The 25,996-nt window shown below is 46.0% G+C and overlaps 1 protein-coding gene across 1 annotated transcript; it reads left to right on the top strand.

Annotated features, from left to right (window-relative positions):
• Nucleotides 1-24,548, top strand: LOC144106863 (calcium-activated chloride channel regulator 3A-1-like). Its single transcript, XM_077639813.1, has 14 exons — nucleotides 1-138; nucleotides 991-1,169; nucleotides 2,964-3,264; nucleotides 9,273-9,379; nucleotides 10,267-10,443; nucleotides 12,924-13,051; nucleotides 13,970-14,084; nucleotides 15,726-15,953; nucleotides 17,254-17,553; nucleotides 18,488-18,706; nucleotides 19,490-19,763; nucleotides 20,649-20,822; nucleotides 21,754-22,050; nucleotides 23,339-24,548. The coding sequence occupies exons 2-14, from the start codon at nucleotides 1,014-1,016 to the stop codon at nucleotides 24,259-24,261; spliced, it is 3,399 nt and encodes a 1,132-aa protein (XP_077495939.1). The 5' UTR covers nucleotides 1-138; nucleotides 991-1,013; the 3' UTR covers nucleotides 24,262-24,548.
• The last annotated feature ends 1,448 nt before the right edge of the window (nucleotides 24,549-25,996 follow it).

The following is a 25,996-nucleotide window of genomic DNA, read 5'->3' as shown; positions in this document are numbered from 1 at the left end:
CGTCACAAACGAAGCCCAACCCTACGGCATATAAGCGTATTGCCGAGTGAATTCATCCAATTTCGACAGCCGCGCCATTTGTCACTGTGACAGAGCGACGACATATAACACAGCCGGAGACATCAAGGAACGCCCCAGGTTCGTGTTAACGTAATATATTTCTTCTGGTGTTGTGTGTGAATTAAAATTTCGCTCGAAACACTGTGGTACCCCATGCTCAACTGCTCCGCAACGGCTCCTCGTACGGATTTGTGAGAATGCAGTGTGTGTGTGTGATATATTATAGGCGGATATAAGTATCCTCACACAGTATTTCTCATTTGGTTTCCTGAATTTTTTCGTATTCTTTTTGTAATATTTCCGCATGATCTGCATGACGCCGCATGGCGCTCCTGTGTTTCATCCATGAAGTTCGTGAGAATTGAGCATTCGTTTTATTCGAGCCCTTAGAAAACATGCCGACTTGTGGAAATCCTCTTATGGAACGTTTCACGACGTTTTATGGAATAACTATACCGCTTTGGGCTCTACGGTTCAGAAGCGAATTCAGTGTTGATAAACACATGGCTCCTTCGAACTGTGGTATAATCAGCTATCCATATTACCAGTCAAACGCACACACCCAAAAAAGAAGCTTTGAAATCAACGTGCTGCTTAGGGCTGGAACGTATATACGCAATAGAACATTTTTTTGATGGTCTTTCAACTTTTTTTCGGCCGCCGCGGTGGCTCAGTGGTTATGGCGCTCGGCTGCTGACCCGAAAGACAAGGCTTCGATCCCGGCCGCGTCGGTCGAGTTTCGATGGAGGCGAAATTCTAGAGGCCCGTGTACTGTGGATGTCAGTGCCCAATAAAAAACCCCAGGTGGTCGAAATTTCCGGAGCCCTTCACTACGGCGTCCGTCGTAGCCTGAGTCGCTTTGGGACGTTAAACTCTAATAAACTAAGCCATAAATTAAACTCCTTCAATTGTTGCCTTCGCATTTTACAGCTGGCATCCTTCCTCTAGCAAGAATGCGCTGGGCTGTGAGCGCTGCCGTTGTCCTGGTCTGGCTCCTAAGCACAGGAGCTTCTCTGGAAATCGACACTACGGATGGAGGTTACAAGAACGTGGTGGTCTCCATCAGTGAGGCTGTCCCTTACAACGAATCCCTAATCCAGGATATCAAGGTGAGTGTGGAGAAGCTGTTGATCTCTACCAATATTGCTTCCCTTAGTGAGGTGTTCTATGTGAAACTTTTGCAGCGTTTCGAACTCCTTGGTTTCTTTTTTTTTTACAGCGACAGCTGTTAAAGGCTTGTTCCCTGGGTTTTGCGTCGCAGTAGTAGTAGTCGGCGTAACCGGAGGGTGGTAACCAGTGGGAATCAGGAGAAAGAAAGTTACCGTGGAAGGAGAAGGGTACGGCGGGAGAGGAGGAAAAGGGCACGCTCCTAAAGCAGCGGCTGCTACGAAACACGTCGCCCGGAAGAAGCAGAAGGCACGCTAGTCGAAGAACAAGTACCTAGAATAGCTAAAAATCATCATCATCGTCAGCTTGACTACGCCCATTGCAAGGCAAATGACTCTCCTATATCTCTCAAATTAACCCTGTCCTTTGCAAGCTGCGGCCACCGTATCCCCACTAACTTCCTAATCTCATCCGCTCACCTAACCTTCTGCCGCCCCCTGCTACGCTTGCCTACTCTTGGAATCCACTATCTTGTCTTCGCACAACAGGGCCTGCCCAAAACCAAACCCATTTATTCCTCTTGATTTCGACCAGAGTATCATTAACCCGTGTTTGTTCCCTCACAAACTCTGCCCTAGAAATAGTGCTGCTCTATAACCAAACATATGTGCGTTTCACTTACATTTTTTTTACCACAGTGATCGCGAAATAAAAGTACCTCAGAAGATTCCACGTCGTTTTCCTCAGTGGTAACTATCCGGCGAGTTTTTCCGCGTCAGCGGAAGGGTAAGGAACAATGTGTTTTGAGAAGTCCTGGCATGCAGTAGAAGAACAGTGATAGCTCTGCAGCAGAGTTGCAAATGCTTGCTACACAAGAACAATGCTGAACCAGAAAGAATATCAACTTGAGGTTTGGAGAAGAAAGAGTTTGAACCGAATGTTGAGTAAAAATAGTTTGAGAATCGATAGGAAAGAAACCGTTATGTAAACCTTATAGACATGAATATGAAACCTTGCAGAAGGAAAAAAAAAGAAAAAGGAATGACTAAGCTACGAGATATCTTAGAGAAGCCCCCGGCACATCTGCACTGCTTTCAATAAACTTTATACTTTTCAGCTTTCTTGCTAGATTAATCGCCGTAATAGGCAACGTCACTTACAGCTGCGTAAGTGAGAAATGAGGCTCTGCCTAACACAGGAAGGAAATAATAAAATTTTGGCGTCGTAATTACTGCAGTCATTAAAAAAAATTCTGGGAGAACTTACGTCTGCTTACGTGGAGAAATGCGAAAGCATGTGTTGTGTGGAAAGGAAATATCTTTGAGAAAAGCCATGATAACTATATTGTCGTGAAGTCACCGTGGGGTGTTTCCATTGTGGCATTTCATGATATTTTTGGACACTTTTTTGCTTAATGAATTTTATGTTACTTGAACACTTTTTATTCTTTTCTCACTCTTTTATTTGTCTTGTTTTAGTTGTTGCACTATGTAGACGTCCGCGGCTGTTTGGACATTCATACACTGTATCGTCGTCCATGGCTATTTTGACGTTCAAGTGCATTTCTTTGCGTTTAACTAACTACCTAATTGCACCACATCATCCAAATTTTTTCTACAGTGAGATTTCATCACACACTATATAACACAACCCAACTTTTGCGCATATATCTTCATAGCACGGCAGAATCGTGCCGATAAGCTTTTGCTGAAGCGACATATCCATCTAATGCTTTCGCATTAAAAAACTGTGTAGGTTTAAACGTTTTGATTCACAAAATTGGCATAAAACTGCAGGCTCTGTTCCGGTCCTCTTCCGAGTTCCTCCACAAGGCAACCAACGGACGCGTCTACTTCAAGCATGTCATCCTCGAGCTTCCCAAGACGTGGCCCAAAAGGGAAAGCGCCCGTGTGGTGTCGTCAGCCTCCTTCGAGCAGAGTGACGTGCGCATTGACCTTCCAGGCGAACCGTACGGAGACAGGCCCTTTACGCAACAACTCAGGCCTTGCGGTCTACCGGGTGACTTTATTCAGCTCACCCCCACTTTCCTCGCCCAAATGGCCAACTCGACAGGACGCCAGTCAGCCGACTTTCCAGGCAAGTGCTCCCCTTTTTCATGCTCGAATTCGTCGTCTGCATATGTATAGTAGGATACAACTTTAAAAACGCAGCAGTTGCTAACACTGGGCCACGGCCTGCGGCGTACTGCGGCAGTGTAAAGCCAGATTACTGCCAGTAAAAGTTCTCAAGTTATTTCTCAAGAGTGTGGTTGTGTGCCATTTCTGGACAAGTGCTCGATCGTTGCCAGACACCGGGATCAGTTAACGCGAGAGATCATTGAAGCAGCTCGTATCGCTGCCTTGGACGATAAATGTGTAAGCAAGCCGTCTATCTCCCTGTCCAAAAGAGAGCTGGCCTTCTTAAAGAAACGCTGAATCGTGCACATCCGTAGATCCTCATTCACCTGTTTTTCATTATCTTTCTGGGCGCATGCGCCTGTTTCCCCTCACGGATTACGTTCGTCTTGGCCGCCCTGGTTTCTTTCAGTCGGAAGTTAGCGCCTGTGTTGTCTTTCTCTGTCCCTTTGTCCCGTTTTGCGCTACTCTCACTTTCCATGGATCACCGTTACCGACTCGCCCAAGTTTCTACCCTTGTGAATTACGTTTCTAGTTCTTCGGGCGTCTTTCTACGTGTTTCCCAAGGCCCATGTGCGACCGTGTCCGTTATTGCTGCCACTGTGTGCAAAGCACGTGCTGCAGCTTTTTGCCTCCGCTCCGGGATTCTACCCGACGACGTCAGATTTCTCTTCAATGGTCTCAACCCCTCCACTGGGCACTCCCGCAGAATATGCAAGATTGTAAAATCTGAATGTCATCGTTATGTACGTCTGCTGAGGGAGCACTTAGCCGTGCAACTCCAACAGGCACTGGAACCTAACGCCGCTAAACGTCAGCTGCGAGCGTATCTGCTTCTAGCGGACCAAACAACTGAAGCCCTGTGGCAACTTCAACTCCGATCCCTTCGATCCCTCTGCCCACCTAAGGGGTCGAGAAAATGCAACAGCGTATACGTCTCCGAAGGAGTCACCCTTCCTGAGGACGTCAACCGGTTGTTGTCCCTTGGACCCAAGTTTGCAAGGGAGACTTCGAAGACTCCGCATGAGCTACTTTCCATGGTGCGACGTGTGTCTCGCCTAGCCGACAAAGAGGACTCTGGCCGGTGCACCTCCGATGGCGTTGACGTCCTACAGTACTGTAAGCCTCGTCCTTCAAAAGTTCGTGTGGATCGTGTCGTGTCCTACCTAGCCGAACAGTCGCTTTGCGTCATCCCCTCTGACAAAGAGGGCGGGTTTGCTGTCTTTCCCCACGGTGTATTCAATGAAAAAGCCAATCATGCCATAACAGAAGTGTTTAAATGTGGAAGAAGTGTTTCACTTCCCAAACTTAAGGTTCAAGCAAAAAAACTTTGTCTCAAGCTTAATCTCGAAAGACTAGCCAGCAGCATTGAAAATAGTAAGCGCCTCTTCCTAGAAGTGTTTTTCAGCGCAAAAACGCATAAGGCTGGCGTTCCCTTAAGGGTAATCGTTTCCGAACAGGACACTTGGCAAAAGTCAATCGCTGTGTTTCTAAAAGAAAAACTAAACATGTTGACGATAGATGACCCATTTCTAGTACGTAGTTCAGAGGAAGTGTTAAGTGCTGTGAAATCGCTTTCTGACAAGAGCCTTCTTGGTTTCTCAATTGATGTGAAAGATCTTTATTACTCCTTGCCCCATCATAACCTGCTTACAATTGTCGAAGATTCGATCCATCATTTCGGCGCTGTGTCATTTCAGAATGAATCCGGTGTATCCGTCAGTGGCTTTTTAGAATTGCTACACTTTTATCTCCGCTCCACTTTCATAAACTGGCAAGGCGCTGCTCACATTCAGAAACAGGGAATATGCATTGGGTCTTGTCTAGCCCCTGTACTTAGTGACCTGTATCTGGCACATCTTGACAGGAGCCTCCAAGAGAGGCTTACCAGCCCTCATGTCGTCAAGATCTTTCGTTTTGTTGACGATTTCTTTTTCCTTGTTGAGTGTACGCCATCGTGCTTAGAGCAAGTTGCATCCAGTATTTTAGCTAAGGTACAAGAGTGTTTTTCACCGCTGCTATTGACTAACGAAATGCCAACCGACAACGAGATTCGCTTTCTTGATATCCGTTTTAAATTCCTGGACAACCACCTGTGTTGGAGCTATGCACCTCGGGCAAACAAACCTCTACTCCCCTATATATCTGCCCATTCTAAACTCGTTAAAAGGGGCATTATTAATTTATGCTTGAAGAATGCTCTGGAAAAGTCATGCCCCCACCTCATCAGCGAGAGCTTTCACGCTCAACTCGCAAGGTTCCATCAAGCAGGCTACCCAGCTGATATTTGTTTCTGTCGCCGAAGGCATACTAAAGAAGAAGCGCCAGGAAGGTCAACTGCCGTCCGTGCCTTCAGAAAGAAAAAAAGACAAAATTGCCGTTATTCCTTACATTCATTGCCTGTCCCACAATCTCAAGAAAATTGGGACAAAAGCTAATGTTCGTGTCGTTTTTTCTGCCCCTGAAAAACTAAGTGCGCTTTCCAAAAAAACTTTGCCCGCTGATAAACGTCCCCAAAAGCTGCAGTGCACCATTAACCACAGAAAGAAATTCGTGAAATGTACTGAAGGCATTGTTTATGACATCCCTCTCTCTTGCGGTAAGCGGTATGTTGGTCAGTCAGGTCAGTGCTTGAATGAGAGACTTCGCGAACACAAAAATAACTTGAGAACTTTTACTGGCAGTAATCTGGCTTTACACTGCAAAGAGTGTGGTGTGTGCCATTTCTGGACAAGTGCTCGATCGTTGCCAGACACCGGGATCAGTTAACGCGAGAGATTATTGAAGCAGCTCGTATCGCTGCCTTGGACGATAAATGTGTAAGCAAGCCGTCTATCTCCCTGTCCAAAAGAGAGCTGGCCTTCTTAAAGAAACGCTGAATCGTGCACATCCGTAGATCCTCATTCACCTGTTTTTCATTATCTTTCTGGGCGCATGCGCCTGTTTCCCCTCACGGATTACGTTCGTCTTGGCCGCCCTGGTTTCTTTCAGTCGGAAGTTAGCGCCTGTGTTGTGTCTGTCTTTCTCTGTCCCTTTGTCCCGTTTTGCGCTACTCTCACTTTCCATGGATCACCGTTACCGACTCGCCCAAGTTTCTACCCTTGTTTAATGTACCGTTCGATTTTCTAATAACTAATTATACTATGACTCACGCACAAAACTTTATAATAATATTGCGGTGAATGTTGTTTCTGTCTCCGCTGTATTGTACTCTCTCTTGTGGACGCAAAGGATAAAATAGATTGAATTGAGTGCGATAAACTGACAATTTCGCTCTCCTGGCAGAAGCAAATTTTTTTAAACAGCACGTCAGAGCTCTGCAGGTTAGATCCACGCTGCACAAAAAAAAAAAAGATATTTTCAAAGTGTTCTGCTGAATGCTTCCTGTGAAAAGTACTGGACACTAACAATGTTTTATTGTCTGCAAAAGTGACTTATTTTTGGGACGTCCTACAAAGGACGCCAAAAAGGCATTTGATTTAAATTCCAGAGTATGTTACACTTAATAGCAATACGTAATGATTATGAGGCTTTCAATATTATTCTCATCACTGCACTGAAGGGCTTGTAAAAAACGCTTTTACAATCCAGGCATCAAAACATTAGAGCTTATAATTGACGAACCGTTCACTTCCCTGAAAACCCATTTTCCTCACATGACGCTTGAACGATGTCTGAGACGAAGGGCACTTTCTACCAGACTGATTTTCATAGGCGATGTACCGATTGATTGTAGTGGAAGTCGTTGAGTGGCACGAGCTCAATAGCACCGTATTAGCCTATATTATTCCATTGGCACTATCTGCCAATTTTAAAATAATATATATATATATATATATATATATATATATATATATATATATGTATATATATATATATATATATATATATATATATATATATATATATATATATATATATATATATATATATATATATATATATATATATATATATATATATATATATATATATATATATATATATATATATATATATATATATATATATATATATATTGGTATTTCACGTAAGCAGTTCGGTAAAATAGGTGTTTTTTGCCATAGCATTGTAATGTGCGAGAAAAATGTTCTGGCTGTCATCTGCTGCATCTGATTAGCATTCTTTAGAAGTGTTCGAAAGTTCTAATGATTTTATCGCTTCCTCTATGGAAAGTATTATCGGCATCAAATGAAATGCGAAAAGCGGAGCGAGTGGCCAAAGGTCCATCTTACGCCGTCTGCCTGTCGCCACCAGAGCTCACTCGTGCTCATTCGGTCCGCGACAGTTTTGCTTGTGTTTTCTTAGTCGTTCATTTTGCCGCTTTGCCACTGGAGCGCCGCATTCACTCTTTCCACCGATCTCAACTTTTGCAGCGCGGTTTCGTTGGCGGCACCTGCTGTGGCCCGCGTGTTTGAAGCGAGCATTCGTAGCTCCTTGGCCTGCAGCACTTCGATTTTGCTTCCATCATCGTCATGTTATCAGCGCCTGGTTGCTAGGCGAACAGTGAAAAAACGAACGGGTAGCGGTCGGTGCCCAACGCGACAGTTGCTGAATCGCTCGTTTCTGGTAGCTTTCCCGCCACCAGAAAAGCTCAGATAAACTGGGATCGGACATTCACGCGTCAGCTTACGGCCCGAAAAAGAGAGCGCGAATACTTCCTCTTTACCATCACGGCGTGCAGCAACGCGTCAAAACAGGTCGTCTGCTGTCTGCAATTGCCAGAATTTCCCAGGCATTATGTGGTGTGGACGGCTTGGAAACATGCCTCGTGGGCGCAGACAGAGGGTTACCGGCAAGGATTGAAACCTACTTATTGTGGCCGCTGGTGCAGACACACCCAACATTACGGCTAGTGAGGAAAAGGACACTCTTCAGTTGTGCCAGCACGTCAGTAATTTGGCATCGTCTACTCGAGGATGTTCTGCGAAGCTATTGTGCCGTCGCAGAAGCCAGCGGTCTCCGTAGCAAATTGAAAAGCAAGGCTTGTTTTTGCACAAGACCATGCATGATGGACTACGGCGCACTGGCGATGCATGGTGTTTTATAAGAAGTCAACGTTTTCAACTCATTGGGACCAGTGTCAGCGATTTCTAGAGCCGACAAAACCAGGTGTGCCTTTCCTGCCATACGTGCATGTCTACCCTTGAATATGTGAGGCAAGATTGCTTTAGTGCAATGGCATCATATTGCGACGTGAGAGAAAAGGTATTCGTTCTTTTCTTAATTCAAGCAGTCGGTCGGCCTTTATTTGTCCACAGCGCTACCAGACGCTAATAATACTATCGCTCATCTTGTGACAACAAGGTTACTTCTCTGTCACACCCATGAATCCAGTAATGATACCGATTTTTTTCCTAGATTCGAGTGGCAGGACTTATCGTCTAACAGGGGCTGCTCGTTTCTAAGTTCACCCATGAAGACCTTCAGCATAGCACATTGCAATTTTTAGATTTACAGCTCACGTTTAAACCTAACCGCCTTTCTTGGCAATCTCCCAGGCTGTAGGAGCGAGAAAGCCCACTTTTAACCAGCTGATAACACACCGAGGATGGAAGTGAAATCAAATCGCTGCTGGCCGGGGAGATAAGAGCGCTTGCTTCGCCCACGCGATCTACAGCCGTGGCTGCCAGCTTTAGCACATCGCGCAAGTTGCGATAGGAGGAAACTGCCCGTGGCGCTCCAGCGGCAAAACGAGAAAACGAACGTCATAGAAAACAAGCAAAACTATCGAAAACCGGATGAGTGCGCCTATGGCTGAAGGCGACAGGCAGACGTAGTAAACTGGACCTTTGGCGACGCGCTCCGATGTTCGCATTTCATTTGACGCCGATAGTACTTACATGGGGCAAAATTTCGCTACAGCCCTGCAGAAAACGCATTTTCAAAGAAAACAAAATCATAAACAGTTCTTTTTTTTTTGTCACTTGAAAAGTGTCTGGCTGAAAATCGAACGAAATTTTCTTACAGCCTACATGTTCGTGCACCAGTGGGCACACTTTCGCTACGGCGTGTTCGACGAGTTTGGGAGCCCGGATGACAACAGGTACCCCTGGACATACTGCCAGGACGGCAAGGTGACGATCAGTTGCATTCATACACAGGCATTTTTTTGGATTAAATAAAATACTGATCCCATTTAATTGAAGCGTAATAAAATATGACTAATAAAATCAAATGAGTCCCGGGTGGGCTGTATCAATCCCACAATTGCCGAGCTCTAGAGTCTGCAGCTGATCAAGTTTTGAAGGTGACATCAAGTTGAACAAAAAGGGTGCGGTGGAGAACATAGGAATAGAGTATACAGGCCTGGTTCTATGGCAGATTCTTTCAAAACTTTGGTGTTGCCAAAACCTAATAAAGTAAGCACTTTCAGAAGGTCAGGAAGTTCACTTTGCTATCAAAAATAATAATTAAAGAATAAACGAGCAGTTAAAGACCAGGAAGTTGACCCTGCAGCATACATGTACAGTACTCACGGATTGAAATAGGACATTCGGAGCGCGTGGCCGTCGCTTCATGGAGCGCCGCCCGTAGACGCTCATGGAACCAAGGTGGTACATTGTGGTATGGCGCGAGAGGGAGAACATCTGCAAAGCAGAATTGTTCCTTCCAGTAGCCAATGAGCCGGCCTGTGGTTTACCACATGCCTGCGTGGCACTGCAAGGCTAGCGCTCCGAATGTCCTATTTCAATCCGTGAGTACTGTACATACGGAGTAGCATGCATGATGGGAAAAAATATGATTTCTCACGCCTCTAGTAGACAGAGTGTGAAGACTCGTGTGCAGTAAACAATAACATGTATAACGACGCCTGTTCGTAGTATCTCATCTGAAAGTACACGAAAGCTAGTGTGACACGCACTGCGTATTACTGCACTCAAAAGCGATCATACGCAAAATATATCTGAGTCTAAAAATCAGTGGCAACTGTGGGCTTGTCACTTTGCTCGCATTCATTCAGGTCAAGCTGAATGCCTGCTCGGAGAAGATCACATTTACCGTTCGCACAGCCTCCGTAGGAAAGTGCTCCGTGGACAAGCACTGCCGCCTTGCCCGGGACTGCTCGGTCAGATTGCACCGGACCAGTACCGGCGACCCAATCGAGTCATCCATCATGTTCATGCCTTACGTCGCAAATGTGAGTGTTCAGCTTACTGGTAGTGGTACCACATGCCGAAGACACTGATGTAGTTATGGTTGTTAGAACTCTCGACGCACAAGACTCACGCGTCCAATAACCTCGGAGCAGGAGTGCTGAAGTCCCGTTAAGGCTCGCTGCAAATGCGTTTTTTACAGCGATAGCTAACCCGCCACGGTGGCTCAGTGGTTAGGGCGCTCGGCTACCGATCCGGAGTTCCCGGGTTCAAACCCGAACTGCGTCTTTATGATGGCAAAACGCTAAGGCGCCCGTGTGCTGTGCGTTGTCAGTGCACGTTAAAGATCTCCAGGTGGTCGAAATTATTCCGTAGCCCTCCACTACGGCACCTCTCTCTTCCTTTCTTCTTTCACTCCCTCCTTTATTCCTTCCCTTACGGCGCGGTTCAGGTGTCCAACGATATATGAGACAGATATACTGCGCCATTTCTTATCCCCAAAAACCAATTATTATTATTATTATTATTACTACACTTGTGCGTTTGCACCGGTATTATATTGTTTTTTCTCTCCTTAATTGTTCATCACGTGTACTTGTTTTCATTAATATTATTTCTTTAATACTGTATACTCACGCCTGATTGTCTGTAACGCGTTCACTAATTACGTTTCTTATTGTGTATGATTGTATTTCTAGCTTGTATTTCAGAGGTTTCATATTCGTTCATATTAGTACTGGCTTTATTCTTGTTTGTATTTTGCTATATGCTGTACTTGGCTGTTATCGGTCGTTCATTCTCTTTGTTTATTGTTTCATTAGTTATTTATATGTCTGTTGCCTGTTCTAGCTGTTTTCATTTACCGCTGTTCTCGCTGTTTTCTTGTTTTCGCTTTTTTGCTTCATGCTTGCTGTCGCGCCTAGTTTATATGTCTTTTTTTTTCTATCGCCGTGACTGCTGCATTACCTCCCCTGAGTGTCTTCCTTTGTAGTGAAATAAATTTACATTTTGTGCGTGTGAATGGTGTACCAGCACCAAGACCTTTGGGTTGTTCCTGGGCACCGAAAAATAAAGATTGATTGATTGATTGATTATTATTATTATTATTATTATTACAGCAATAGCTGTTAGGCGCTCCTCTCTGGCTTTATCGTCGCCGTCGGCGTAACCGATGGGTTCGTTCATCATTAACGCACCCACCGATCATTAATGCACTCGCCTTATACAACGGTCAACCTGGGTCGCATAAGCCTACGGAAGGCTCTGTTTTGAACAGCCGCCTGCCTGTGCAGGGGAGGAGCACGTGACTACTGGTGTAGTGGTCACGTGACTAAATGCCTATACGCTTAACAGCTATCGCTGAACCTCACGTTACACAGTCGTAACCGTCCTGTGAGTTTTCTTTGTGTGTGTGGGTGTGCATCCATTTTTGAAAAGCTGCACATTACTGAACGATGGTCGGTGATAGGTGGGTAAAAAGTGATTTAAAGGGCATTTTAATGCTCCAAAGTTACCATTTGAGCTGAGAGAAACTGCGAATGCAATGTTTTGTGCTAACGACGTTGACCGCGGCTGCTTCTGTGTAATATACGCTTATATCTTTGTACATGAGTCATTCATAACCACTTTTCCTGGCTCGAGGTGCCGCCGGGAACTGGACCCTGAACCTTGATTTAAAATATCTATATATATGAAATTAACGCACCCCCATTCAGGGCCTATAGTAGCAGTAGGTTAGGACAAAATATGCTGAATAGAAATAAACAGACACGTAAATGTAATAATATATTTCACGTAAAAACAGCAACTGGCAAAAAGAAGACATTCAAACCACCATAGCATGGAGGCCACTACGAATAAAAACATGTTGGAATTATTAAATGCCCCCCTTCTGGTCCATGCTCTGCTGTTGCCATCTTGACGTCCTGTTTAAAAAAGTACACGTGCCCCGATTCCCCCGTCCGCTTATCCCCTGCTGCATAATTTAACGAGACTTGACGAGGTGTCCCTTAAAGGGATTAGGTCTTGGGCGACCCTTACCAAATCAGTGACCTGCCGATGCCACTATCAAGAATCAACAAGGCCTGGCACATGCCTTAAATGTTGCACACCCGCCACTGGTGTGGATTTTCACCACCTGCTGCGGACGTGTCCCTGAACAAAGGCGTCAAGAACAAGATGACTACATAAAGTGGATTAACTGCTACTAGGGAAGAAGACGTCACCTTTTGGCTAAGGGATAACGCTAAGAGCAGGGGCCAGATGAGGCTTCTGGAGGATAATAGCCTCCACGACCTTATACATGAAGCACGTTTAAGGTCATTGAAATAAAAAAAAATTCCATGGTCGGCAGAAAATCCTGTAGTGATTTCAAAGCTAAAAGCACGTCTCATTCATTGCGCCACCTCACTGGTTAATAATACCATAACGGCTTATTTGCTCTGCTGGTTATCTGAACGATGCGAATGATGGTAACATATGTAGGTCACGTGTAACGTTTTCTCTCTCTTGCTATATTTAACAGGTGAGCCACTTCTGTGAGAAAAGTGATGGAATCCGCCGCCACAATCCGTTCTCCCCGAACAAGCAGAACGACCTTTGCAGACAGAAGTCAACCTGGGAGGTGATCAGTGGGAACGCGGACTTTCAGCTGTGAGTATGTCTTTTACTTTGAGCATACTTGTACCGCGGCATTCACATCAGAACATACGCTTGTGTTCTCTTAATCCGTGAACTCAAGCTTGGTATAGGACGCTTTAGCAGGGCATCAATACAAGTTCATATTGGCAGAACATAGCTACCGTTCTTTGTGGCGCGAAATGTCTGCTGCCAGATTGAAGAGGAGAACACTTGGTGCCATGATTTTTGGGAAGGAAAAATGAGCTAAAACGACACAGCGCAAGACAGTGGTATGCACAGGAGAATAGGCGCACATACGACAGAGCTTCTATTAAAAGAAAGGGCCTCCTGAATAACCCTACTAGGTGTTCTCCAATTCCAACACGTGAGAGAATCTTATGTGTTAGTTTTCTTTAAGAAATCAGTCTTTCAACGTTTAAAAACGAGACTGTGCGCTCAAGGAAGAATTTTCCTAGTTAGAAGACATCTAGGGTGCTTGAATGAATGAATGAAAAACTTTATTGAATTCTTTTGGTCAGTTCCGGAGAGTCTCCTTGCAGCTGCGTCTTGGCGCTTGCCGCAGCCGCCGCCGCCGTCGGGGTCTCCTTAGCAAGGGTGCTTGAACAATTTCCCGGATTTGGCTGGACTGAAGAAGTGTGTGAATTTGGGCGAAAGATTGACGAGATGCTTTCGGTGACGGCTAAAAACGACCCCATCATCACTCACTCCCGACAAAAAAACAAACAAAAAAACTTCTGCAAGTTGGGTCGTGACAGTGGCGAAACTCTGAACCTTGGAATTTTTTTGAATAATTTTTCAGAAAAGTGCATCTCGCCATAGAGGATGTATCGCTAGTGGCTGCGAGTTATCAAGGCATCGCCTTCTGACAGTAGAATGAAATTTTGGGGTAGCTTCAAGCAGTTTTTCTTGAATTCCTTTTTCGTGTTTCAGACTGCCGAATCCGGATCCGCTGAAACCCATTGACGTTTCCTTCGAGGAAGTTCAGCAAAGGCAAGACTTGGCACAGAGGGTGGTGCTTGTTCTAGACGTCTCAGGAAGCATGAACGTGAGTATTTTTCTATTGAGGCGGGTGGCGTGTTTTCGCCAGATACCGTTAATCTTACCACGCGTTAAGCTAAATAATGCCATTCGCTTAGTTGTATATGAAATGTACACATTTTCTCGCACTGTATATTCCTACGTTATTTCTCAGAGACACTTAGCGGAGCTTCTTAAATTAAGCTATGTTTCATACACTAGTTACTTATTTGTCACTAAAGTTATGAAAACGTGTAGGAGTCGCAAGCCTTCTATCAGTGAGGAAAACTACCTTTCATTCACTTGAACACTTACAGGTTTCCGTGTCTTGACTTCGTGTAGCTGCCGCATAAAGTCGGGAGGTATTAAAACTTAGAAAAGTACTTAGGCTCGTTTCTTCCTCACTTACATAAACACTTGCTCTTTTCCGAAAGAGCCAATAGCGCTGCTTTTCTTGGCAGCTGCCAAAGTTTATAAAGTTAACAACTTCCCACAACCTGTCTAATACGCGGCGTGCAAAGGATATCAAATGTTTTACAGTGCCGCGACAGTTCCTTTCAGTAATATCTTGACCGTATTGGGGTTCCTGCTTTTACCTCAGGAACACGATTAAGAAGAGCTTCGCGAGATTTTGTTTTCAGCTAGACATCCGCAACATATTGATTTGCGTCTGTAAGTGCCAGTGGTGTTTCCGAATGTTCCGCCAGTGCATCTGATGAACTTCCCAACGGGATAAACTTCTCAATACTTAGTACTTCTGTGCTATTTGCTTCATTTACTGTTTAAGCCCAGCTCCATATTGTTTTTAAGAGTATTCTGTTTATTACAGCCATTTCATAGCAGTTAACAAATGTTGTCTTCCATAAAAAGAAGGCGCTCTTTAATAGGTTTGTTTACGCGTCGCCCCTCCATGAACATGCCTTTTTTGCCCATCTTATTCTCTCACTCACCAACCCGCCCTTTTCCTCCCACGAATCTAGCCCCAACCCGCCGCGGTGGCTCAGTGGTTAAGGCGCTCGGCTACTGATCCGGAGTTCCCGGGTTTGGACCCGACCGCGGCGGCCACGTTTCGATGGAGGCGAAACGCTAAGGCGCCCGTGTGCTGTGCGATGTCAGTGCACGTTAAAGATCCCCAGGCGGTCGAAATTATTCCGGAGCCCTCCACTACGGCACCTCTTTCTTCTTTCCCTCCCTCCTTTATCCCTTCCCTTACGGCGCGGTTAAGGTGTCCGCCGATATGTGAGACAGATACTGCGCCATTTCCTTTCCCAAAAAACCAATTTCCACTTCCAATCTCGCCCCATAACTCACTCCCTGAATTTGTCATTTCCTTCAAGCTGACTTTTTGTCCAACTTTTCAGGATAACAACCGCATTAAGTTCTTGTTGATGGCGGCAACGACCTTTGCGAAATCAGTGCACATTAGAGATCCCCGGGTGGTCGAAATTATTCCGGAGCCCTCCACTACGCTACCTCTTTCTTCCTTTCTTCTTTCACTCCCTCCTTTATACCTTCTCTTACGGCGCGGCTAAGGTGTCCGCCGATATGTGAGACAGATACTGCGCCATTTCCTTTCCGAAAAAACCAATTTCCATTTCCAATCTCGCCCCATAACTCACTCCCTGAATTTGTCATTTCCTTCAAGCTGACTTTTTGTCCAACTTTTCAGGATAACAACCGCATTAAGTTCTTGTTGATGGCGGCAACGACCTACGTAGGGGCCATTGAAGACAACTCGCGCCGGCTGGCTGTCATAACTTTCAGCGATAGAGCGACGGTGGTCCGCCCCCTGAGACTGGTGAACTCTACAACGAGAGTACACTTTGTGGACTCCATCGAGCGTCTGTGGGCCCGAGGAGGCACTTGCATTGGATGTGGACTCAGAGAAGCTCTCAAGGTGGGTCTAGGCACTTCGTGAAGCACGAAGATCTTATCTTTTTCGGCGTGCATGATTCGGTTTGAAAGGAAACATTCAAAAAGAAGCATCTTGAAGCCTTTTTGAGAGCGTTAGGTTTCAGAACACAAGCATGTTTCACTACTCCGGGCCTCATTTTATGCTCTCCTTCGTGTGTGTAGGTGGTTGGGGGGAGGTGGTTCCAAGAAATTTCTCATACTTCTTGGCCTTCTCGGAGGCGAATAAATGGCACTTCACTCTGGCGAACGCAAGGCAGGTGTACCAAACAATTGTTCCTACGACAGTCCAGCATTGAATTACTGCATGCAAGCCTACCTTCATTTTGAAGTTTAATTATTTAAAGTTTTGCTCTCATTTCGACGTCAGATAGGCGATAACTTCAATTTATATCGACTAGGAAAGCGATCTAATCATGCGTATATATTGCCTATAGCTGATGACACTTATTTTTTGAAAAGATAGAGCACGAATTAAGTCACTTTATTCTGGGTTAGTTGATACAACTCGGAGTTGATGCTTCGGCGCGGCGACACAGAGCAACCAGAAATATGCACTAACGAAACTAGTATCACCCTCCAATGCGCTTTAAATCAAGCACCCGCAAACCTTATAGTGCACAATCAAGCACCCGCAAACCTTATAGTGCACATCTCAAATATGTGCACTATAAGGTTTGCGGGTGCTTGATTTAAAGCGTATTGGAGGGTGATACTAGTGCACATCTCAAATACCCGCCGCGGTGGCTCAGTGGTTAGGGCGCTCGACAACTGATCCGGAGTTCCCGGGTTCGAACCCGACCGCGGCGGCTGCGTTTTTATGGAGGAAAAATGCTAAGGCGCCCGTGTGCTGTGGGATGTCAGTGCACGTTAAAGATCCCCAGGTGGTCGAAATTATTCCGGAGCCCTCCACTACGGAACCTATTATCCTTTCTTCTTTCACTCCCTCCCTTATCCCTTCCCATACGGCGCGGTTCAGGTGTCCAACGATATATGAGACAGATACTGCGCCATTTCCTTTCCCCAAAAACCAATTATTATTATTATTATCTCAAATAATATCGCAGCGAACTCTCATGCAAAAGTTGTGCGTTGTTATTGAGTAAAGAACAGTTCGAAGTTGACAGACCTTTATCTTGTACCTGTCTTCTTTTTTATGTTGTCACTGCGCCAAAACCATTTGCGCACAATATAAAAGCTCAGTGAGGCAGGCGTGAGTAGAGTTCTGGTTTTGACTCATTTACGCAGGCTGACATATGTGCATGACTCCTCTTCCACTTTTCCAGCTGTTGACGACGGCGACCGAGACGCCAGAGGGCGCCATCATCGTTCTCATGAGCGACGGTAAAGAGAGCAGGAACCCCCGCGTCAAGAACGTGCTGCCGGATGTCCTGAGTTCGAAGGTCACTGTCAGCACCATCGCTCTGGGAGCCACGGCAGACGAGAATCTCGAGAAGCTGGCCTCGCTCACGCGAGGCAAGGCGTACGCGTTCCAGGACCTGTACGGCAATGTTGCGCTTGGCATGGAGGCCGCCTTCGTTGAAGCCACAACGCCTCCGTCCGAGCTGACGGCGCGAAGCCTGACAGTAAGAGCGAAAGAGTGCCTATTATGAATGGGACACTTGTACGTGATCGAAGAGCGTGCTGATGACCAGCCATTTTTAACGCAGTGAGCAATTGGACTAGATTTTCCTCGTGCTTTATCGTTGATCGTGGTACGGAATCCTAGTCAGCAGCTGAGTCTTGAGCTCTCGTCCAGATACACAGTACGATGGAAAAGGCATAGATACCTCTGTACACTTTATTTAAACAACACAACGTGCCAAAAGACCGCGGTTAATAGCATCTGGCTGGCGGAATGATCACCAGGCAAGCTTATGAATGCGAAAGCATTTCTAAGCTATGTCGGTGGGGTCGTGTCATCAAAGCACGTCACCAAAGCGTGTCCGCAGCGATTGTGACGTTCTCAAAAAAAGCTAGCATCAAACGATTTGTTGTGATTGATAGAGGACGATGTGAGGATGACGTGCAAAAAATTTGATGCCAATAGGATTATTAGCTCGTTAATTAGAGCCAATAATGTCAAAAAACATCGAAATATAGCGCGGACGTCGATGTAGTGAGTGGACGGGAAAACAGCCGCGGAAGGCAAAGAATTGGAAAAATAGACTAAGTGAAAGTTAAGTTTGAAATGAATTTAAATGTATTCGATGAGTGATAATTAATCGAACAAAAAGTTTGACATATATTAATTAGTTAATTAGCAGCAAACGTCAATGAACTCAAAGAGGGGCAAAGGGAGGCGACGAGTGTCGAGGAGGCGTCAATGCTTTCGCATTCCTCCAATGCGGGTAGCCGCGGTGATCTCTGACGTTTTTGCTTCGCATGTGAAAGCTTTTACAAAACCGTATGTAGCTTAATGCATGCGCCCCTTCATTTGTGTGAAAATGGTGCCTTACGTACCATTGGAAAGTAACCATGCTCCTTAGCGCACCCAACTATTTCATCGTGTTACGACAGCTGGTGGACGCCCTCGAAGTATTGGACGGCACCCTAGTGAAGACATTTCAAGTGGACGCCGATGTGGGCAACGAAACTGTCGTCTACGTGAAGAGCAACAGCCTGCAGGTTGTGCAGGTGGAAGCATGGCTCGTGGACCCTAGCGGTCAGAGATGCCAATCCTGCCAGCAAACAGCCAGTGGTGCCGACATCACGATCCACATTCCAAACCGAGCTGAGGTGAGGTAGTCGCGATTTGCTTCTTCCCCTCGAGTGCCCTCTATGCTACTACCTCTTCTAGAGATCCTTCCAGACCCACTTGGGGGGCACTGTTGTAGACTTAATTAGACTGCGAGCACCTGCCATCGCAGGGTAGTGACGCATCGTTTACTGAAAGCAATGGGAACTGTTTAAGTGTGGCGAAATGTAGCAGTGTCACTGCGTGGTACTTTGCAGTACTGGGTGTCGAACAGCATTTTCGGCAGATTTTATGGCGAAATTCCCAATAATGTTGTTACTTTTCTCCTCAGTTGGAGTGCCACATATCCACAGTGGGCGATTGGCCAGAAAATTATTCATGTGCCCATATCTTCTCGTCATCATCGGATTTCGCTGACACCTAGGATCAGCTTCATTCACAGCAGAGAAATACAGATGTAGCCTGGCAGTAAAGAAGAAAATAAAAATCCTAGTTTGAATTTATATGAAAACTGCGTGGATGCTTATTATAGTTACGCAAAGACAGATCTCCTTTTCTTTAAGTTTTTTTGCTAAGTTCATTTTTGCTGTGTTATTCTTAGTCATTGTTGCTCATTACCAATTTTACAGCCATTTTTTGGAGGGGGGTTCTTCTCGTAGCAGCCACCTTACAGCCTCTTCCTCTTCCATCTGCCACGATCCGCAGATGGCAGGCGGTGTACACGACACGATGTACACAGCTCAATAAAGCACACGACAGTGATAGCAATATATGATAGACACAGAAATAAATCATCTTATCGTTGATTTTTTTTTGTTCTGAAGGTTGGCATGTGGACCCTACATTTGACAAGCCCTGGCACGAGCAAGCTGGAGGTGAGCGTCCAGGTCAAGTCTCGGGCCAGAAAAGGAAATGTCACACCAGTCCAGGTTTCTTGTGAAATGAGAAGCATGCTAGTGGACAGGCCGGACACCGCCGTCGTCTACGCCAAGGTCACCAAGGGCAAGAAAGTGGTTCTGAATGCCGCTGTACTTGCCGAAGTTTACGGACCGAACATTCCGCACGAATCTACGCTTGAACTTCATGACGACGGCCGCGGTAAGGTTTTTTGGAGATCTATATTTGCGTGACGAATCATGTGGATGCTGACTGATGTTAAGTACGCGTAAATGTGCGAACGAACGTCACTTTTGGAGCTTACTTCGAGGCCTTCGTCTGGGCGACATCTCAGGAACGTTGTCATAACTGTTATGATCCGGCAATGTTACGGATTGACAACGATCATCTGTTGAGTAAATGTGAGCCTGCAAAATATGAAAGACTTCAGATGCAGCAGCCCAGATTCTTGCTACAGGGTACACCAGCAAACTGTCCTTGATTTTCGGCCATATTTCGCGTTTCACTTGTCTACAGAACCATCAACGTTTGCAAACACGGAGAAAAGCTTCGCCTGTTACCGTTCTCCAGGTTACACAACAGAAGTTTACGCCCATAAACTTTCCCAAAAAGCCTCGCTTAGCTAATAGCAGTATACTTGACATGATCGACTCCGTATATCTCAGGCAGTAGCGTCCTGCTTTTGTAGCGATAGCTTCATTACGGTAGCATTTCGAGCCTTCAGCGGGGCGGCGACGCCACCCTCTGGCTTCGCCACCACGCTGTCACGTGGTTGGTCACGTGGTGCGGAGCAGCTGCCGGCGGAGCGGCGTCGTGGCTGGTCACGTGGTTCCACTCGGCCAGGTGGAGCTATCGCGTCACTCCAGGTTTAACCAGAGCTAAACCACCGGCAATTTTTTTCTTTCAATTTCTTGCATCTTATTCGCTTACAAGAAGTACCTGTTTGTATATAAGTGTCGTGATATTCTTATTCTTTCTAGTGGAGGTTTTAATGATTCATAGCCCCCGTAGGCGTCTACATTGCATCGGCTTCACAATATTTGCGCTCACTGCGTGTCATGATCATTTGCCACTGCATGCAACCAGACCCTGACAACCACGCCGACGATGGTACCTACAGCGGCTACTTCACAAAGTTTACTGGCAAAGGAAGGTACGTTGTCAAGGCTCACATTTCACACCAGAAAACGACGCAACTGGACTATGCAGTGGGCGGGTCTGGATGCGGCTTTGACTCTGTCCTGCTCAGTGAGGCCGCTGGTGAGTTTCCATTCTGTGGAAGTTGACCAATTTTGGGACAAGGCTCATAGCTTGTCGTAGCCTATATAAGGTGAATAATATCGGAACAATGCTGATACTCCTTCGATCCTAAAGCTTAGAAAAGCGACTTTTACCGGGTAAATTTCGGTATTATTCTGCTGTTGCACTGTGCTTACGATCAGAGTGCAACAATGCAGAGTGCTTTACTGGATGTGTGCACTAGTCCCGAAAGAGAGCAAGCTACTCCACTGATGACACCCGCTTATACTGTATGTGTTTATATTCACTTTATAAGTCTGGATGCTATAAGTGAAATGACTCATTGCACACAGGTAGTCCTGGAAACAAGTTGGTTATATATTTAATACGATGTCTCACCCATTGTTGTGAAGATATTGTTAATCTACGTTGATGTTCTCTCTAGGCACATTGCGTTATTCGACATTTGTTATGGATACTAATCACGGAAAGGAAATTACTTTGGATTTCTATTGACTGGAAAGCGTGCAGGCTTTAATGCCGTCTGAGCCTTTCTTTCCCCTTCAACTTTTTGTTTGTGGATCTAAAGGATATACAAGGTGCCCGAGTTTTGGACATATCGATCTTCATTTCCAAATGCTTCCCTCGTTCTCCATTCTACATTCAGGCTTATTATTACGTGATTTGCATTGTCTTTTGATTCACTGTTAATGGCCACTCCTTCCCGCGCACCTGAATTCCGTTAAGCAGGTTTAGTTATTTGTACACCTTTTTTTCTTTATTTTCCCGAAGGAAACTGGTAGTGCCGGCTTTTGAGGGTACTTCATCAGAACGTAAATTAATGCATGGGCACCTGCAAAGAAAGCATCATTGAGGGTGCACTGAACAGATGGCAGGCGCTACACTAGTGAGACTGACTTTCCTATTCATTACTACCCAAACGCACCAACAGCTCCCAGTGCAACGGGCCTCAACTCGGCGTCCGAGTTCAATCTAGATGACTTCCTTGTCGTCAATGCCACTGGAGTGGCCGCTAGCGCTAACAAGACCGGGGTGGAGGCTTTGGAGCCCTTTCAAAGAGTGGCGTCTGGAGGCTCTTTCCAAGTGACCGCGAACATCTTGGAGAATCAGGTGCCTCCTGGGGACATCCGGGACCTGGCCGCGGCACACGTGCGCCCAGGAGAAAATGACACCCTCCTGGTTCAGCTCACTTGGACATGGCGCGGAGCTCATCTCACACACGGCAACGGTGAGCATTGACTTCGGTTATATGTTGCAATCAGAAAAGATTGTTTTAACCGATCTGCTCTCTGGCGCTGTGATAAATAAAGAGGAACGATAAAATTACAAGAACTAAAGGCGGCACAAATAAATGCTCGTACAACTATCGTACCTCGCGCCTTTTATATCATACATGTAATAATGTTTCAATAACTTTTTATCTTTGATGGTACGTTTACCCCAATTGTTGTTCCAGGTCAAAAAGAGTAAGATCACGGTAACAGAAGTCACTTTTCTAGCCCTCTCTACTCAACTTTACTTAACATTACTTACTTGACTCAGTTTAACCGGAAAAGCTCGTCCTTTTCAAGAATCCATGGTGGTAAGCAGAATTCATAGTTGCTCGTATATTTCCGGCAGAATAGATCACACAAGTGCAACTGGTGCTTACTTTTGTCATCACCGCCCAAGATCTGAACGAAACTTGTCACATAACGCCCACCTGGGGAGCCCTCCACTACGGCACCTCTTTCTTCCTCTATTCTTTCACTCCCTCCTTTATCCCTTCCCCCTACGGCGGCGCGGTTCTGGTGTACGCCGATATGTGAGACAGATACTGTGCTATTTCCTTTCTCCCAAAAACCAATTTCATCAATTTCAATCAACGCTGACCCGAAGAAGCTATGTTCAAGTACTCTGAATTCTAAGCACACATGTATTTATTTAATACGATGGAGCCGCCGCGGTGGCCGAGTGGTTGACGACTGACTGATGTGTGAGAGGCGATGACGAGTTAAGAAAATCATTCTAATTAATCGATTAGCGGCCGCGGTGGCTGAGTGATTACGGCGCTCGGCTGCTGGCCCGAAAGACGCGGGTTCGATCCCGGCCGCGGCGGTCGAATTTCGATGGAGGCGAAATTCTAGAGGCCCGTGTACTGTGCGATGTCAGTGCACGTTAAAGAACCCCAGGTGGTCGAAATTTCCGGAGCCCTTCACTACGGCGTCTCTCATAGCATGAGTAGCTTTGGGGCGTTAAACCCCCATAAACTAAACTAAACATTTAATACGATGGTGTAGCAGAATAAAGCGTGCAAGTTCACTGCACAATAATTATTTTTTACCTTTGGGCTGAAAGACACAAATCATTTAACAACCAGCATTTTCTATACTGCTTTGTGATGCGCGCAAGTAGCAGAGACACAATCGATTCCTTTGAAGCCATCAGGGCGTTTTTACTAGAAGGGCCTCAATAATTCGATTTGTGGTACATTGAAAATATAAAATCCTGACTTATCAAAGACTTGTTGCTTGCAGCTTCGTCCGTGGAGATTCGGGCAGGCAAGGACTATGTCAAGATACAATCTGATTTTGAGAGCCAGATCAAAATCACTAAAGACAACATGATAGAAGGCAATCTGGACCCGCTTCCATCAGGTGCGCTTCATGATGTTGTGTTATCACTACCTAACGTCTTTGCGACACGACAAGATGGCGGCTTGAGATGGGAAGCATATCTGGCGGCTCGCTCGACAAACTACGACGGACTCAAGTCTAACACCTCGAATGTCGTGCAGCTGTTGCACACCTCGTCGCCAGCCACCACTACCGTGGCTTCCACCACAGAGGTCAATACGCCAGTAGTGACAACTGTTGGAATGAGTACAACTAAAGAAGCTGCTGTAACAGAAGCTCTCACCACTATTCCACCGCCTGTGAGCACGGAATCCGCCACGTCTCAGGCGACCACTACCGTAGTCAGTACCACTGCTACTATTGCAGAGGCATTGGCCAGTGACACAACGACAGCAGGAGCTACAACAGCCGATATCATCACGACGGAAGAAGCAACCACGAGGAAAGCTGCAAATACCACGCCACAGTCTGGAGAGACGTTTACGATGATAATTACCTACTATGTATCTCGTGCGACTGCCAATGTCGGTACTACAACAGAAGAAAATTCCCCTTCCGAAGTAGCCACGTCTGAGAATCCAGCTGTTACTAGTGTGACCTTTCCTTCGACCCCTTATTTGCAGCTGATTTCGGCTCCTCCAACAAGGAGCAGAAGTTTGGACGTTTTCTTTTGGCTGTCCAAGTGGATCCCGATTGGCGGAGCGGTCGCGATTGTCGTTGCTGCCACCGTGGCTGCAATATTTACGATTGTGACGTCAAAAAATCCCAACGCAATTCGTGCCTTCGTTCGTAGACCAAAGCGAAGAGAAGAGACTGCTGCGTGACTTATGAGTGAATGCAGCTAAAAAAAGTAGTCACGTGCGGATCCTGAATACATACGGTGATGTACGGTGATTATCGTTATGTCCTATTGTATGTGTACTATCTACGTGTATTTTGTAACTGCTGCTGTTGCGCCCAGTGGGGCCAGGGCCTCGTCAGGAGACTAATTACCTCTTTTTGTCCTGCCCCACGGACAGTACCATGTATTGCCCATCGAATAAGTAAATAAATAAAAAAACAAATAATCTTTACATTAGTTTTGCTCAACTTCATGCACACTCTTGGCAAGATATTTTGACATTTAGTGCCTTTTATAAGTGAACAAAATATGGCTACTTGTTGACAAGATAGAAGGCTGTTTTGATCTCACCACATTTCTTGTCACTGCATCCGAAGCTAACCCTGAGGCTCCTCTCCCGCCCCGTGTTAATTTTAACGCGACAGCGTTAAGAAGCCCGTGTCGCAGAAAGCCGGCGCCGGCGTCGTTGACCGTGAGTGAAAAATCCACGAAAGAAGACCACAGAAGCAACTAAGGAGACAGGCGGGCCACCTAGGTCACGTGACATTGCGGCGTCACCACAACCTACCAACCGCATTGTGAGCAAGCTGTCCGCCGTGGCAGGCAGCACTTAAAAATTTGGAGCACGCTTAAGCTTCGCCTTTAAGAGTGAGACGCGACACCGTGTCGCAGCACTGCCAAGGAGGGCACGGAATGCCATCGCCCGTTCGGTGCGACGCGTGGCCCCTTGAACAATTTAAGGAAAAGACGCCGGCCTCACATATCTCGGTGGACACCCGAACCGGGCCGTAAGAGGAGGAAAATGAATTGAAAATTGGTTTTAAGGAAAGGAAATGACGCCTGTCTCACAATTCTCGCTGGACACTCGTACCGCGCCGTAATGGAAGGAAAATCCCTTCTCTTACAACGCGGCTCACGTGTCCACCGAGATGCGCCATTTTTCACTCACGGCCAACGCCGCCGACGACACCGGCTTTTCTGCGACACGAGCTCTTTAACGCTGTCGCGTTAATAAAAGACTGGTCGCGAGAGATTGCTCGCGAAGAGCAACCAGTGTCGCACAGGTCCTACCTGGGGCCGCACCTTCAATCGCCGTGCATTGGCGCATTGCTTAACCGCTGCAGCACTGCGTCAGGATTGACATGAGGACTTCTTGGGATCAATGAAAGTAAAGTACACAATGCCCATTTCCTCATATGTAGGTGTCAAACTATTAATTCTATCGCGACATACATTTAAGGCGTAGCTTAAGTGCCCCCTGCAGTTCTTGTAGTGCAAATACACAGGATATACCCAAATAAAACGGAAGAAAATGTACCTGATGGTAAAAAAGGCAGATCTGTAAGGTTTTTTTTAATACGTCTTTATTTCTGCATAAAATAGGCCTAACCTTGCGGCACAAATGAGTTCTTGCGTCTGCAGGGACGAAAGTGTTTACCGTGCAGTCAAGCAGACTGTTCTATACGCAAGTTAGAAGCACCGTTTAGGATTGTTTTTTTTACTTTTCAAACAGATGACACCAGTTTTGTTATTAAGTTTCCTCGCAACAACTGCGTCCCTTGTTATCACTTTTCTTTTAAGTCTTGCTGGATCATTGGTAATGGCACTCGGCTGCTGACTCGAAATACGCGGGTTAAATCCCGGCCGCGGCAGTCTCGATTCAACAGAGGCGAAATGCTAGAGGCCCGTGTACTGTGCGATGTAAGTTCACGGGTCGA

The sequence above is a fragment of the Amblyomma americanum genome, chromosome 10 (genome assembly GCF_052857255.1).
Source record: "Amblyomma americanum isolate KBUSLIRL-KWMA chromosome 10, ASM5285725v1, whole genome shotgun sequence".
Classification (NCBI taxonomy): domain Eukaryota; kingdom Metazoa; phylum Arthropoda; class Arachnida; order Ixodida; family Ixodidae; genus Amblyomma; species Amblyomma americanum.
This window is presented reverse-complemented; position numbering and strand designations above follow the sequence as displayed.